At 37.1% G+C, this 12,161-nt stretch overlaps 1 protein-coding gene across 5 annotated transcripts in view; it reads left to right on the forward strand.

Annotated features, from left to right (window-relative positions):
• FAM188A (family with sequence similarity 188 member A) overlaps positions 1–12,161 on the forward strand; it is a 47,083-nt gene that overhangs the window by 30,348 nt on the left and 4,574 nt on the right. For all 5 annotated transcript variants that reach the window (XM_046936710.1, XM_418629.8, XM_040695830.2 and 2 more), the window contains 3 exons: positions 5,019–5,091; positions 6,461–6,533; positions 9,605–9,692. In XM_046936710.1, coding sequence (XP_046792666.1) covers positions 5,019–5,091; positions 6,461–6,533; positions 9,605–9,692 — 234 coding nt within the window. The remainder of the gene's footprint in view (positions 1–5,018; positions 5,092–6,460; positions 6,534–9,604; positions 9,693–12,161) is intronic.

Below are 12,161 nucleotides of genomic sequence, written 5' to 3' on the forward strand. Positions count from 1 at the left end.
CAACACTGGTTTATGGATAGCTGTCTTTGGATGAGAACTTTAAGCTTATTAGCTGAGTTCAAGTTAACGTGGTCGAAGAACTATATATTTGAATCCATTATGTTAACACTCGGTTGCACTGGATTAAAATTAAGAGAAAATAGAGACCAGGTTGCTCAGAACCTTGTCCTGTTGCATTTTGATTATCTCCATGGCTTTGCTGGACAGCCTGTTCCAACGTGTGGTTTCCTTCGTCTCAGAAAAATAAGTTCTTTAAATAATGTCTGGTCAGAATTGCATGTTTTGTGACTTGTACCCATTGTCCCTGTCCTCTTGCTGTGCCTTTCCCGGAGGAGTCTGGCTCTGTCTTTCCTATGTCCAATCAGGTAGTTTAGGATTATAGCAATGATTCTTCTGTTCAGACTTGAGAAATCCAGTCCTCTCAACTCCTTCTCCTATATTACATGCTCCACCACCCCAGTCATTCTGGTTGTCTTCCTCTGGACTGCTCCAGTATGTCAGTATATTGTGCTTGGCAGCTCAAACTTGTATGCTGTGTTTCAGATAAAATCTCACAGGTGCCAAATAGAGGGAAGAACTGCTGATGACACTCCTGCTAATGCAGCCTTCCTTGCTACTGACTGATACACAACTTGTCCATGAGAACCTCCATACTGCCTTTTCGAGAAACGAAGCAGTACACAGTGAATATTTTGTCAGATTTACGTGATCCCATAGGGTGAAAGTGCTTGCAAGCTGAGGCACATCATACAGAAGGAGACCATCCAGAGCCTGTCTTTCATCAGGTTGTCTCCTAGACTCCTTCTTAAATTTTTTTTTCCTTCTTTCATTCTTTCTATCTTGTATGTCTCTCTTCATTCCCCATACATATATGCAATAGCATATGTACTACTGTAGTTGTCACAGTGGCCTTCACAGGAGTTAAGTGGTAGGTACAAGAGTCAGGCATGCAGTCACCATTTTGAGCTTGTGCCTGCAGTGGTTGGGGTTTGTCTGCCTACTGCCAAATGCAGTCATTAACAGCAGTGTCTGCCTTCAGTCTGGCTAGGAATGCAAGCTTCTGCATTTCTTTTCTGCCTGGCTTCCATTTTCAGTGATGGGCCTTGAAATTCCATTCCCTCTGTTAAATAAAATTGAAGTTGGACAATGTATTCAGAAGTCAGTCAGAGATGGGGGAATTGGTGTCAGATCCATCAGTCTCATTTTCATAGGAAAGGGTTTTAGAAAGGTTTCTGTCTTGAAAGCCACAGATTATAGCATTGAAAAACACATCTATATGCAATCTAAAATCATATTAAATCTTCATTCTTGCAACTCAAATTAAATAGTAGTGAATTAAATAGTTGATAAATCATCATTGTTACTATTGATTTTTTTTTTTTAGGCAATTTTTTCTCAAGAAAGTACTGTAATATGTAGTTCTTCTATGTATCACTCAGCAGAGCTATGTGTAGAATTGTAAAGTAGTCCATATGCAAACAGATTTTATTTTCAGTGGTAACAGATCTTTCAGAGAGAAGTCTGTAAAAATTCATGGCCAGAATGTCAATGTAGCTTAGTCATTATGTTCTGGTTTTGATTTGTAGAATAAAAACTCTGGAATGTTTTCATTAAAACTTAGGAAGAGTAATTTTTGCCTCCAAGGGTAGACATGGGATCTTAAAATAACTGATACTACTAATGAGAACTTTTCAAAGTAATATAAAGTGACTTGTTTGTTTATCCTGAGGGCCAATGGATAAAACATGATTTGGGGGAACATGTTGTACTTAGTATTGAAAATAATTATAATAATCAACTGTTGATGGGATTCCCTTATATGGAACTTCCAATGTATGGGATGCATCAAAATACAATTCATAAGTCTTGAGGGTAGGTGTATATTTTGGCACATGAAATGAAATATCAGCCTTGTCAGCTGAAGTATGTTTTTGTTAGATATTTGTCATGTTTTAACTTTGCTGCCAGGGAGATATGTTTGGAGGGGGGTTATGTTTGGTTTGGTTTCTTCGGTTGGTTGGTTTGGGGAGGGGAGCAGTTGATTTTTTTTATTATTATTATTTTTTTTTACCCCAATGGAAATATATGGACTAATTGAACTTTAAGTTTCTGGATAGTGGATATGAATGATACACTAAGTAAAGGATATAGGGGGTTTGTATATACACAGTTAAAATCTTGGAATTTAAATTACGTATGGAACAACAGCCTCAGTGAAAGGTGAGAATTATTTCGAAGATGTAAAAGGGTTTGGGTTTTTTTTTGTTGTTGTCATCCCTCTATGGCAGGTAACTTTTCTAATTTATCTCTTCAAGTGACTTGCTTTGAACATCAATACATCACACTTCATGGGGGAAGAAAAAGTTTTAATATATAATATGCGAGATGATCCGACCTGTGGGTAGCTGCAGGAGACTTTAAAAAAAAAAAAGTTTGTATTGCTTGAAGTGGAAGATTCTGCATCAAACACTGTAGTTTGAGGGCAGGTAGGACTAGAAGTATAGTTTGTGTTCTTGGTTTATATTAGGATTTATGGACAGAACTGAATATTTGTAAGCAGAAGCCAAGTATAACTTAGTAGTTTGTTTGAAATAATACATCTTTGCATTTGAAAGGTACTGTGGTTATATCCTTCCATACCATGGAAACTTCAAGAGTTTGCACTTGTGACATTGTTTCCATGAGCTGCTAACTCTTTCCTAAGAACCTACCATTAAAATATCACCTCTGTGCAGTTAAATCCCAAATGTAGAAATCTCTACATGTTGGATTGTTGTTAATAAGCTCTATATACTCTGGCATCTATTTTAAACTGGCAACTATTTTTAAGCTATTTTAAATTGCTCTCATTCACTGTAATTCCCTGTATTCCTTAATACTGCCCCCAAAAAGGAAACTTTTCCAATTTTGTGGTATTCCAAATCTCTTATTGAAGAGTTAGTCACACATTATCTAATTTTACAATGCATGTACCTTAGATAGTCACTTCAGTGTTCCACTGTAACATAATGTGCCCCTTTTGGTATAGTATCTCCTCAACAACTGCACCACTTGGTACAGCAACTGCACGATTTGGCAGCATGAAAATAATTGTGTTGAACTCTGTATGTTATTAAAACTGTATGGTTTTTTATTAGGCTTGTTTTCAATTTGAATTCTAGCCGATGTTTAGCATGGAAGAGTTGTATCTCTTGTTAGTCAGTTACTACTGAATTCTGATACCATTTAGAGTTACTGTACCTTCTAAGTAAGCTCTTTGGCTATCTTTCTTTTCTACAAGGAGGACAAAATTAGCCGGTCTCCTTAGTAATGCAGGTTCTTGCATGGTGGTCAAGCAGCAGTGGGGTCGCCCTTATAAGTGAATGTACAATGGACTGGTGAGCTGGAGCATTAGCTGGCAGGTCAGATAACTCCTAACTTTTTGTCTAATGCAGTCCTTTATAGACTGAATACTGGTCTGTCCCATAGAGAGCAATAAGGGGAACTTTGTAACCAGTGATGTCAGTAATCTGATGCCAGTTACAGCTGTATCTTCCATGTATTTAAAATAAAACTTGCCTGTTATTTTTAAGTGTCTTATGTTGCTTGTTACCCTTTTTGTATATCCTAGAATGGCTGGCTTTCATTCAGGAAAGCTTTTAAGTACAAGCCAGGTACCATTAGGTGTATACTTGAAATTCTTGGCTGACTTGGAGTCAGCTATTAAGAGAAACTGGATAAGAGTGGAATTTGGTCCTTTCCCTGAAGCAGATTTCCTAATCTATCCAAAGAACAATGGATTGCTATGCATCTTTCAATCCTGCATTTTCTTTTAATAGGAACTTGCAACAGTGAATTCTGGTTAAACATGTACCACTTACAACAAGCAGTTATTGTTACGATTTTCTCTTTAAGTCACGTTGCAGAAAGCAAAGTTGAGCTGAAATCGGAAACAAAAAGATCTATCTATTTTGACTTGTGAAGAATACATTTACTTTATACAGTTTCTTCACATTGTACATTAAAAATAACATGAGGTTATTTTTGAGATTTGGTTTGATTCAGAGGTATGCCAACGTGTTGTTTTTTCTTGTGTTGCCTGTTCATAGCAACGTGGGTAACGTTGCATTTGCATTTTGACAGGAAGGAAAACTATAGGAAGGCATTGTCAAATGCAGTGTTTCCCTCTGCACAGGCTTTTCATTTCCCTTTTGATGTAGAAAAACAAGATAGGTGATCATAACTTTTCAAGAGGAGACACAGTACTTCAAGTACTCCTTGTGAGCAGTATTTGGTGTTTCAAGTTCTCTGTGGATGTCATGGGAATGTCATGGTTCTGTAACTTTCAAACTCAATGATGTTGTTGAGCATGGTGCATTTCTTAGCCTTTTTGCCACCTTTTTATTTTGTGTGAATAACTGTTGAATTTCACTTTTAAAATGGTTTTGGCATAAAAACAGAGATATGCTTTTTGTTAGTTTTACAGTAGTACATAGATTTGTGCTTCCCCCATGTGTAAGTTTTGGAAAGCATAGTTGTATTTGAGATGAAAAAGTCACCAATGAAGCATTACAGCAGCTACTATTGAAACTGTGTGGGTTTTTTTTTTTTTTAATGCACCTAATGAATGTAATAAACGTGTGTTCTGCTAATCTGTGAAAATGGACTTCAGAACTTTTTCTTACAGCTTTCTATATAAACTTTTCTCTGTTACAGTGTATGCAGAGCACACTCATTAGATTCCATAGCTACTTATTTGTGTTATCAGTTATAAAGAATAGTACTTTATATCAAAATCTTTGTGTAAGATGTAGTGTCCTAGTAGCTTTTCTATGCCATGGTATCTGCATGAAAAAGCTTACATAAAGTTTGTATAGACATTTGAATAATCTTTAACATTTTTTCGTGATAGTTTTAAGTCACATTTAAGGTCCAAATCTGTGTAGTATGGTACAATGTTTCTTTAGTAACACGGATCTGAATGTAAGAATGTTCTGAAATCCTTTTTTTCTTTTTTTTCTTTTTTTTTTTTCCTTAAGGATATGGCTCTTGTTGCTCCTGAAGCGCCTTCTGAACAAGCTAGGAGAGTTTTCCAGACTTACGACCCTGAGGGTAAGGGTTGTACTTCTTTCTGAAGTGAGAATTTTGGATCAAAATGCGCTCATTCATTGGATACAAATTTTGAATTGTAATGGATGCAGAAGTATCATGAGGTTCAACAAAGCCAAGTGCAAGGTCTTGCACTGGGTTGAGGCAATCCAAACTGAGGGACATAAGGATAGAAAAGGGCTTGGGTGTACTGGTGGATGGTAGCTGGACATAGGGTAGCACTCTGTCCTCACAGCCTAAAACGCTGACCATATCCTGGGCTGCATCAAAAGAAGCATGGCCAGCAGACTGAGGAAGGTGATCCTGCCAGTCTGTTCTGGTGAGGCCTCACCTGGAGTACTGTGTCCGGATGTGGAGTCCTCAGTACAGGAGAAACACAGACATGTTGGAGTGCCTCCAGAGGAGGGCCGTCAAAATGAACATCTCTGGAGCAAGTTGCCCAGAGAGGTGGCTGATGCCCCATTCTTGGAGACATTTAAGGTCAGGCTGGCCCAGGCTCTGAGCACTCTAATCTAGCTATGGGTGTTCCTTTTTGTTGCAGAGGAGTTGGACTTGATAACTTTTAAGAATCTCTTCCAACTCTAAAGATTGGATGATTCTATCTCTTCAAAAACAGAACCATTTTATAAAATCTGCTCCAAATACTGCACTTTCAAATCCATTGTCCTTTCTATGTCATGATAATATGCTGTTTATTTCTGTGCTAGTTAAGCTAGTTAATAGAAGAATTAAGTACCTAGTGTTAACAACAGTAAGTTTTCAATACAGTAGTTAATCTACAAGTGAAATGAAGAAATTATCTGAGGAGTACTTCTATTTAAGGAAACTGAGTACAACATTGTGTGATAGGAAGCAGCGTTCTTAAAACGTAAGCTTTTAAACCTGGTAATATTCTTTGTAATTAATGGAAAGCTTGTGTTTATTTTGTTTTCTCTTGTATTACATTTTCATGAAGTAGTTGATCAGCTATGACTGCTTTCAGCATGAAATTTTGTACTTAAATATGTATGGCACAAACTGAAAATTACATTTTGGAAACAGATAATGTCTAACATTCAGGTATTATTTTAACTGTTTAGAAGGGAAAAAATGTACGATTATTACCTCCGTGGTATCAAAAAGATTGCTATGGACTGAAGTCTTAACAAGTATTAAGCTTCTGTGTGTATGAATGATGAGCTTACAGCTTCTGTATTGCATTCCTTTTTTTCTTTCTCAAGTGTTATAAAAGCTGTTAGAAAACTGTGTTCCTTCTAGAGCCCCACCACTAGTTTTTCAGTTCTAAAGATGTACAGTATTTATATTTGAGTAAAATTTGCTTTCCTGGAAAGCATTTTGTTTCTTTTCCTAATGAGATTTGTTGCTTTTTCAGATAATGGCTTTATACCTGACACTCTACTAGAAGACGTAATGAAGGCTCTGGACCTTGTTTCAGATCCTGAATAGTAAGTATAATAACACTTCAGTGTATAGAAATATGAGTTAACCACATTTTATTCTCACTTTTTTTTTTTTCGTTTGGTTGTTGCTTTTTTTGCCTGTACTCAGGGCACAGGATGTTATTTTGAAGTTCTTAGGTCAACTTTAAATGGAACAGAGGGGGAGAATTAGAATTAAAATGTCTCTAGCTTTTGTAGTGATAACTACAAGAAATATCCTTGTGTCATTACTATATGTTGAGGAGATGGTTATTGTGAGTACATTCCTGTGTGTTGACTAATGTGAAACAGTGACAAAAAGAAACGCAAAACACCAGGGTACTGGAAGGCATATTGAAGACAGATTAGCATTGGATGTGCAAAATTTGAACTGAAACTGTTTCAGTTACGTTCTTGTTTTCAGGCACCCAGTACCTTGTTTTTATAGTTGTAATTTAATTGAAGAAGTGACACCCTGTTTTCTAGGATTAGAGTCAAAACTATTAAGTGAAAAAGGTAATTTATTTTATATACCATGTGAATGACAGGACTAACGTTTAGTAGCAGCAGTTAACCTTCAGTGCCAAAGCTTACCTTCCAATCAAATCTTACCACTAAATGTTCAACCCAGAAAGGATAAGGATGTGCTTGGACAGTTTTTTTTACGTCTCCAAAAGATGGTTTTGCTCTTTTGTAACCATGTGTTCTAGTTTATTGTGATCTAAATAATTTGTTTCTGTAGCATGGCTGTGGAGACTGCAAGCGAACTTACCACAGGCATATGAAATTTGATTGAAGTGGTTTTCTATCCTTCAAAATGTTACAAATTACAACAAAGTTCACTGAGCTGTTCTCTGTGGAGAAGAGGAGTGAAAATTGAAATTAAAAGGCACCGAAGAAACTAAAACCAATTAAATGTGACCAAAATGCTAGCATTTGTGTTACATCAATAAACAGTGAAAATTACCAGTTTTTTGTAAAGGGGAAAAAAATCCTTCATTGAAGAGGTCTGAGAAGCTTTGTTTTGGCCTTTTCTCTTGCCTCACTGAGTTTCCTTTCTGCACTGAGCAGTTATTTTCATTTGTCTGTTTGGCCTTCCGGACATCTGTGGCATAGCCCTGATGTATTTTGTTGTCCTTACCACATCAAATATAAATTGACTGAGGAAGAGCCAGTCAGAAGGCCTGCTATATGGAAAAGACCTCACTGGAGATCAAACTATAGAATATTTGGTCTTGAAACATCTCTTCTTAGGTAAAAAAATTTTGTCCAACATTGCTGTGTTGAGGACCTACTATAATTTGTTTTTAGTCATCCTGTCTGCTTAGGGGAATAGAAGTATAAGTAACACATTCCAAATAGCCTACAGACTTTCCTGATTGTTTTTTTGTTGTTATTTGTTTGGTTGGTTTGTTTTAAAGTAAATGAAAGGCATTGCTTCCAAGAGTACTATTTACACCATTTAGTTTGGAATTGAAATGGAAACTCTCTGTGATCGAGTTCAGTAATGGTCAGAAAACCTGCTTGGAGCTTATGAAGGATAGAAGGGGAAACTTTCTAGAGCTGCTATGAAATAACAAGTGAATCAACCATTTCAGTATTAAACAAGCTTATGCAAATAGCATGTGATATAGTAAAGATTTTGTCTTTTAGTAAATGCTTCTGAGAAACCACATCATCTGTAAACATGAGATAAGAAGAAAGGCTATGTTCTACACTGATAATTGATTTCAATTATAGAAATTAGAAATAAAATTTTTTGTAGAGAGTTGTCATTAGAGGAATCCTGTGGAAATTTCTGTTTAATCTGTAAAGTTTGTTATGACACAGGTGAGACTTTAAAGGTAAAGTACCTTTGATGGTATTGATGGTTTGCTCCTTCACAGCAGTACTAAAGTTTTCAAGACATTAAAAAAAAAAATAAGCTAATGTGGAAGAGCAACAGCAGTTACTAGAGGATAAGGTGATAGAGGTCTCAGAGTAGGCGTTCTGTGAATTGATGGTACACGGGATAAAGCAATCTTGATTTTTACATGCACAGTATTGGACTGCAAATGAGATGCTACCACTCAGGAAGGAGTTCTTAGATTTAAATTGACGCTGAGTCACAGATAACATATGGAACAGAGTATCTGTGAATTATGCCACTGTGTAAATGCATGACATTCATTCTGTATTTATCAAACCAAGTGTTCATTTTTACTCAAGTACAAAAATAAGGTGTCATCAAATTGGATTACCAGGTGGCAGTTTCAAAATATAAGATGCTTATTCACAGAATCTCATTTAAATTTTAATATGTGAGTGGAGTTGATTAAATGCCAGGAGTACGTGGGTTAAAAGCCAATTAGGCACATGCATGGAAAGAGAAAATAGGTATCTTTGTGTTTTAGGTACTGCCTCTCACTGAAGATGTCTTTGAGCAGCAGACTGCTGGAAATGGGGAGGGTAAACTAAGGATATCACTGTATGCTTGCCCTGTTGTACAGTATTGTAAGCATCTTCTACTGTCCGGTGTCAGAAGTGGGATACTGCACAAGACAGTCAGTTGGTTTTCATTCAGTAAAGCTTTCAGATTAGTCCAGTGTACTGCTAATCTTATTAATTTTTTTTTTGCTTTTTTTTATATGAAGGGCACAATGTAAATATGAAATATATTGGCTAAACTTTTTTTTGTATACTTAGTAAATCTTGGAGATTATTCAAGTCTCTGTTTAAAAACAGGTTGTTCAGCTGTTACTGGGCTGTTTAAGAGATGACTGTTTTATGTATCTAAGCTTCAAGAATGCTTACAAGACAGCAAAATGCCTTTTGGGCCATAAACTGTGTTTTAGACTATATGAGTTTCAAATGACTTCACCAAATATGGTGATCCTTCAGAATTATCGCGTATTGAAATTAAAATAACAGATTACTTTTACTTAAAAATAACTGTTTTGGCAACTTGCGTGCCATTCTGCTGCGTTTGTCACTGATGATTAAAAATAGAATACTATTGATATACTTGGCAGCCAGTACTGTGGTAGCACAGAATAATTTAGTCATGCAAAAGTAAAAATGTTTTAATCTTACTTTTATATCCAATGTTTTTCTCTTAGTGTAAACCTCATGAAGACCAAATTAGACCCAGAAGGGCTGGGCATCATATTACTGGGTCCCTTTCTGCAAGAATTCTTCCCTGAGCAGGTAATCAGTGTAGCTTTATTGCTATGGAGTGGTGTCTATTTAACTTGTCTTTTGAGAGTCATTAAACCCTTCTATCAGTATCACAAGGATAGTTTTAAAATGCGTTGTATTTATTTGGCACGTATGACCAGCAAATAACATTTTTATATTTCAAAACAAACTGTAGATTCTGTTCTTGCAGCGTGCCCCTGATTTTGCGAAGTGAGCTTTACGTTGGAAGGACGTTCCATTGTAGTGCTGAGTTCAAAAATTAAGTTACGAAAATACATAATTACGTTGCACATGAAGTTTAACCACTTTCCTACCCAGGAAAGGGAGTTTATTTTTTTCTCAGAATGCAGTGATCAGTTTGGCTTTACCAATATTAAAAATGTCTGCTAGAATTGCAAGCAAATAGGTAAAGGTTGCAGTATATCTCAAATTATTTGTGTGTCTCTAATAATGTCAAGAGTTCAACAAAGAATCATTATAGATTTATGTTTAGCATGAAACAGATGAGGAGTTTGAAAGTATTTTTTCACATATTTGTTAAGAAATCATCACCTCTGAGAAGTATGTATTTAACCTAGCACTGCTATCCTCCCTTTCACCTGGGTCACATTTTCCTGCTCTCATGCTTCTTCCACCAAGAACATCTTTGTGCAGATATATATTAAACCTGAACAGGGAACTAATCTGAATGAGAGCAATCTTAGCAGTTTTGTGGAGATTTGTTCAAATGCTTGTATCGGCAGAAGACAGTGGGTTTCCTAGGGACAGAAAGATGGGCTTTTGGAAGCAAGAGAGAGGCTGAGAGGCCTTTGGAGGCTTTTGTGGCTTAGCATACAATTGAAATTCTGTGACTTAATTTTTATAGCCAAGAAAATGTGAAACTAGTATTTTTAAAATAACTTTAGCAAGACTATAGAGTTATGCAGAGTACTACACCCAAACAGTACTGCGCTAAGAAACAATCTGATAATTCAGAAGAATCCACTGCCAAAGATGGTAGTGAAAGAATACATTATTAAGAGATGATTCAGCATCTGGAGGAAGAAAAAATAAATAAGAGTTAGTGTTCATTTGCTTGGGATTTACAAAATCAGGTCCACAACATGTAATTGCCATCTATTTCTTTTTCCTTTCATTTGTACATTCAGAAGTAGAAATGCCTTTACAATGAATATTAACTTAATCCTATTTCTCACAATTATACCACACTTGTAAGTGTGGAAGACTCTATATGTCTAGAGTGGAGTTTAGAAAGCCAAAGTGCATCTTGAGTACTGCTTCCAGGCCTGGGGCCCCCAGCACAAGACAGACACAGAGCTCTTAGAATGGGTCCAGAGGGGAGCCACTAAGATGATCAGGGGGCTGGAGCACCTCTCCTATGAGGAAAGGTTGAGGGAACTGGGCTTGTTTAGATTAGAGAAGAGAAGGCTCTGGGGAGACCTCACTGTGACCGTCCAATACTTGAAGGGAGCATATAAACAGGAGGAGGAACAACTGTTTACATGGGTTGATAGTGGTAGGACAAGGGGGAATGGTTTTAAACTAAGACAGGGAAGATTTAGGTTAGATATTAGGAGGAAGTTTTTCACTTAGAGGGTGGTGATACACTGGAATAGGTTGCTCAGAGATGTTGTGGATTCCCCATCCCTGGGGACATTCAAGGCCAGGTTGGATGTGGTCTAGTGGTTGGCGACCCTGCACACACAGGGGTTTTGAAACTAGATGATTTTTTAAGGTTCTTTTCAACCCAGGCCATTTTGTGAGTCTATGATCTTCTATAGCTGACTGTACCTAAACTGTCCAGTACTGTGGGGCCATAGTTGGAGGAGAAAATGATCCTTTGTTTAGAGCTGCTGCTCCTGTTGACTGTTGCTGAATGGCATCACTCAGTGGCCGAGGTTAGCTGGAGAAAAGCTTAGTGTAGTCTTAGGCAGGTCTTTCCTCAGTCACTTGAAGACTTGGTGGAGGAACTCTTTACCTGCTGTGAATTTGGAGGCCACAAGTCAGTGCTTATCCATCAAACACTACTTCCCTGTTGCATATTATTCCCTACCACTCAGTTTCCCCTGAGCTGTTGCCAGCTCTAGTGCAAAAGATGGGAAGTATTACTGTCCGAAGAGTACTGTCTGAACAGTCAGTACAATTTGCCCTGGGAACTGCCACTATCTGTTAGTGAATTAATGCTGAAGGCATGGATGTGTCATTAAACCTGCCCGTGGCTCTGTGGATCAGGTAGGAGGAACCCTTCCCCATACTGATACCTAGTTCAGAATTCTTTCCTGTCTTGTGTTAAAATATTGTGAGGAAATAGCAGATGCCAGTGATGGTTAGAGTTGTTGATAAGTCCCCCTTACACGGAATTTGAACAATTACCTAGTGGTCAGGACAACCAGATTTAATTCCTTTTTGCTGAAAATGTTCAAATTCCCATTTTCTCCTAGAAAGTACTTAAATCTGCCTCAAGAGCAAGAAGGGGTT

This window comes from Gallus gallus, chromosome 2, assembly GCF_016699485.2.
Source record: "Gallus gallus isolate bGalGal1 chromosome 2, bGalGal1.mat.broiler.GRCg7b, whole genome shotgun sequence".
Lineage (NCBI taxonomy): Eukaryota > Metazoa > Chordata > Aves > Galliformes > Phasianidae > Gallus > Gallus gallus.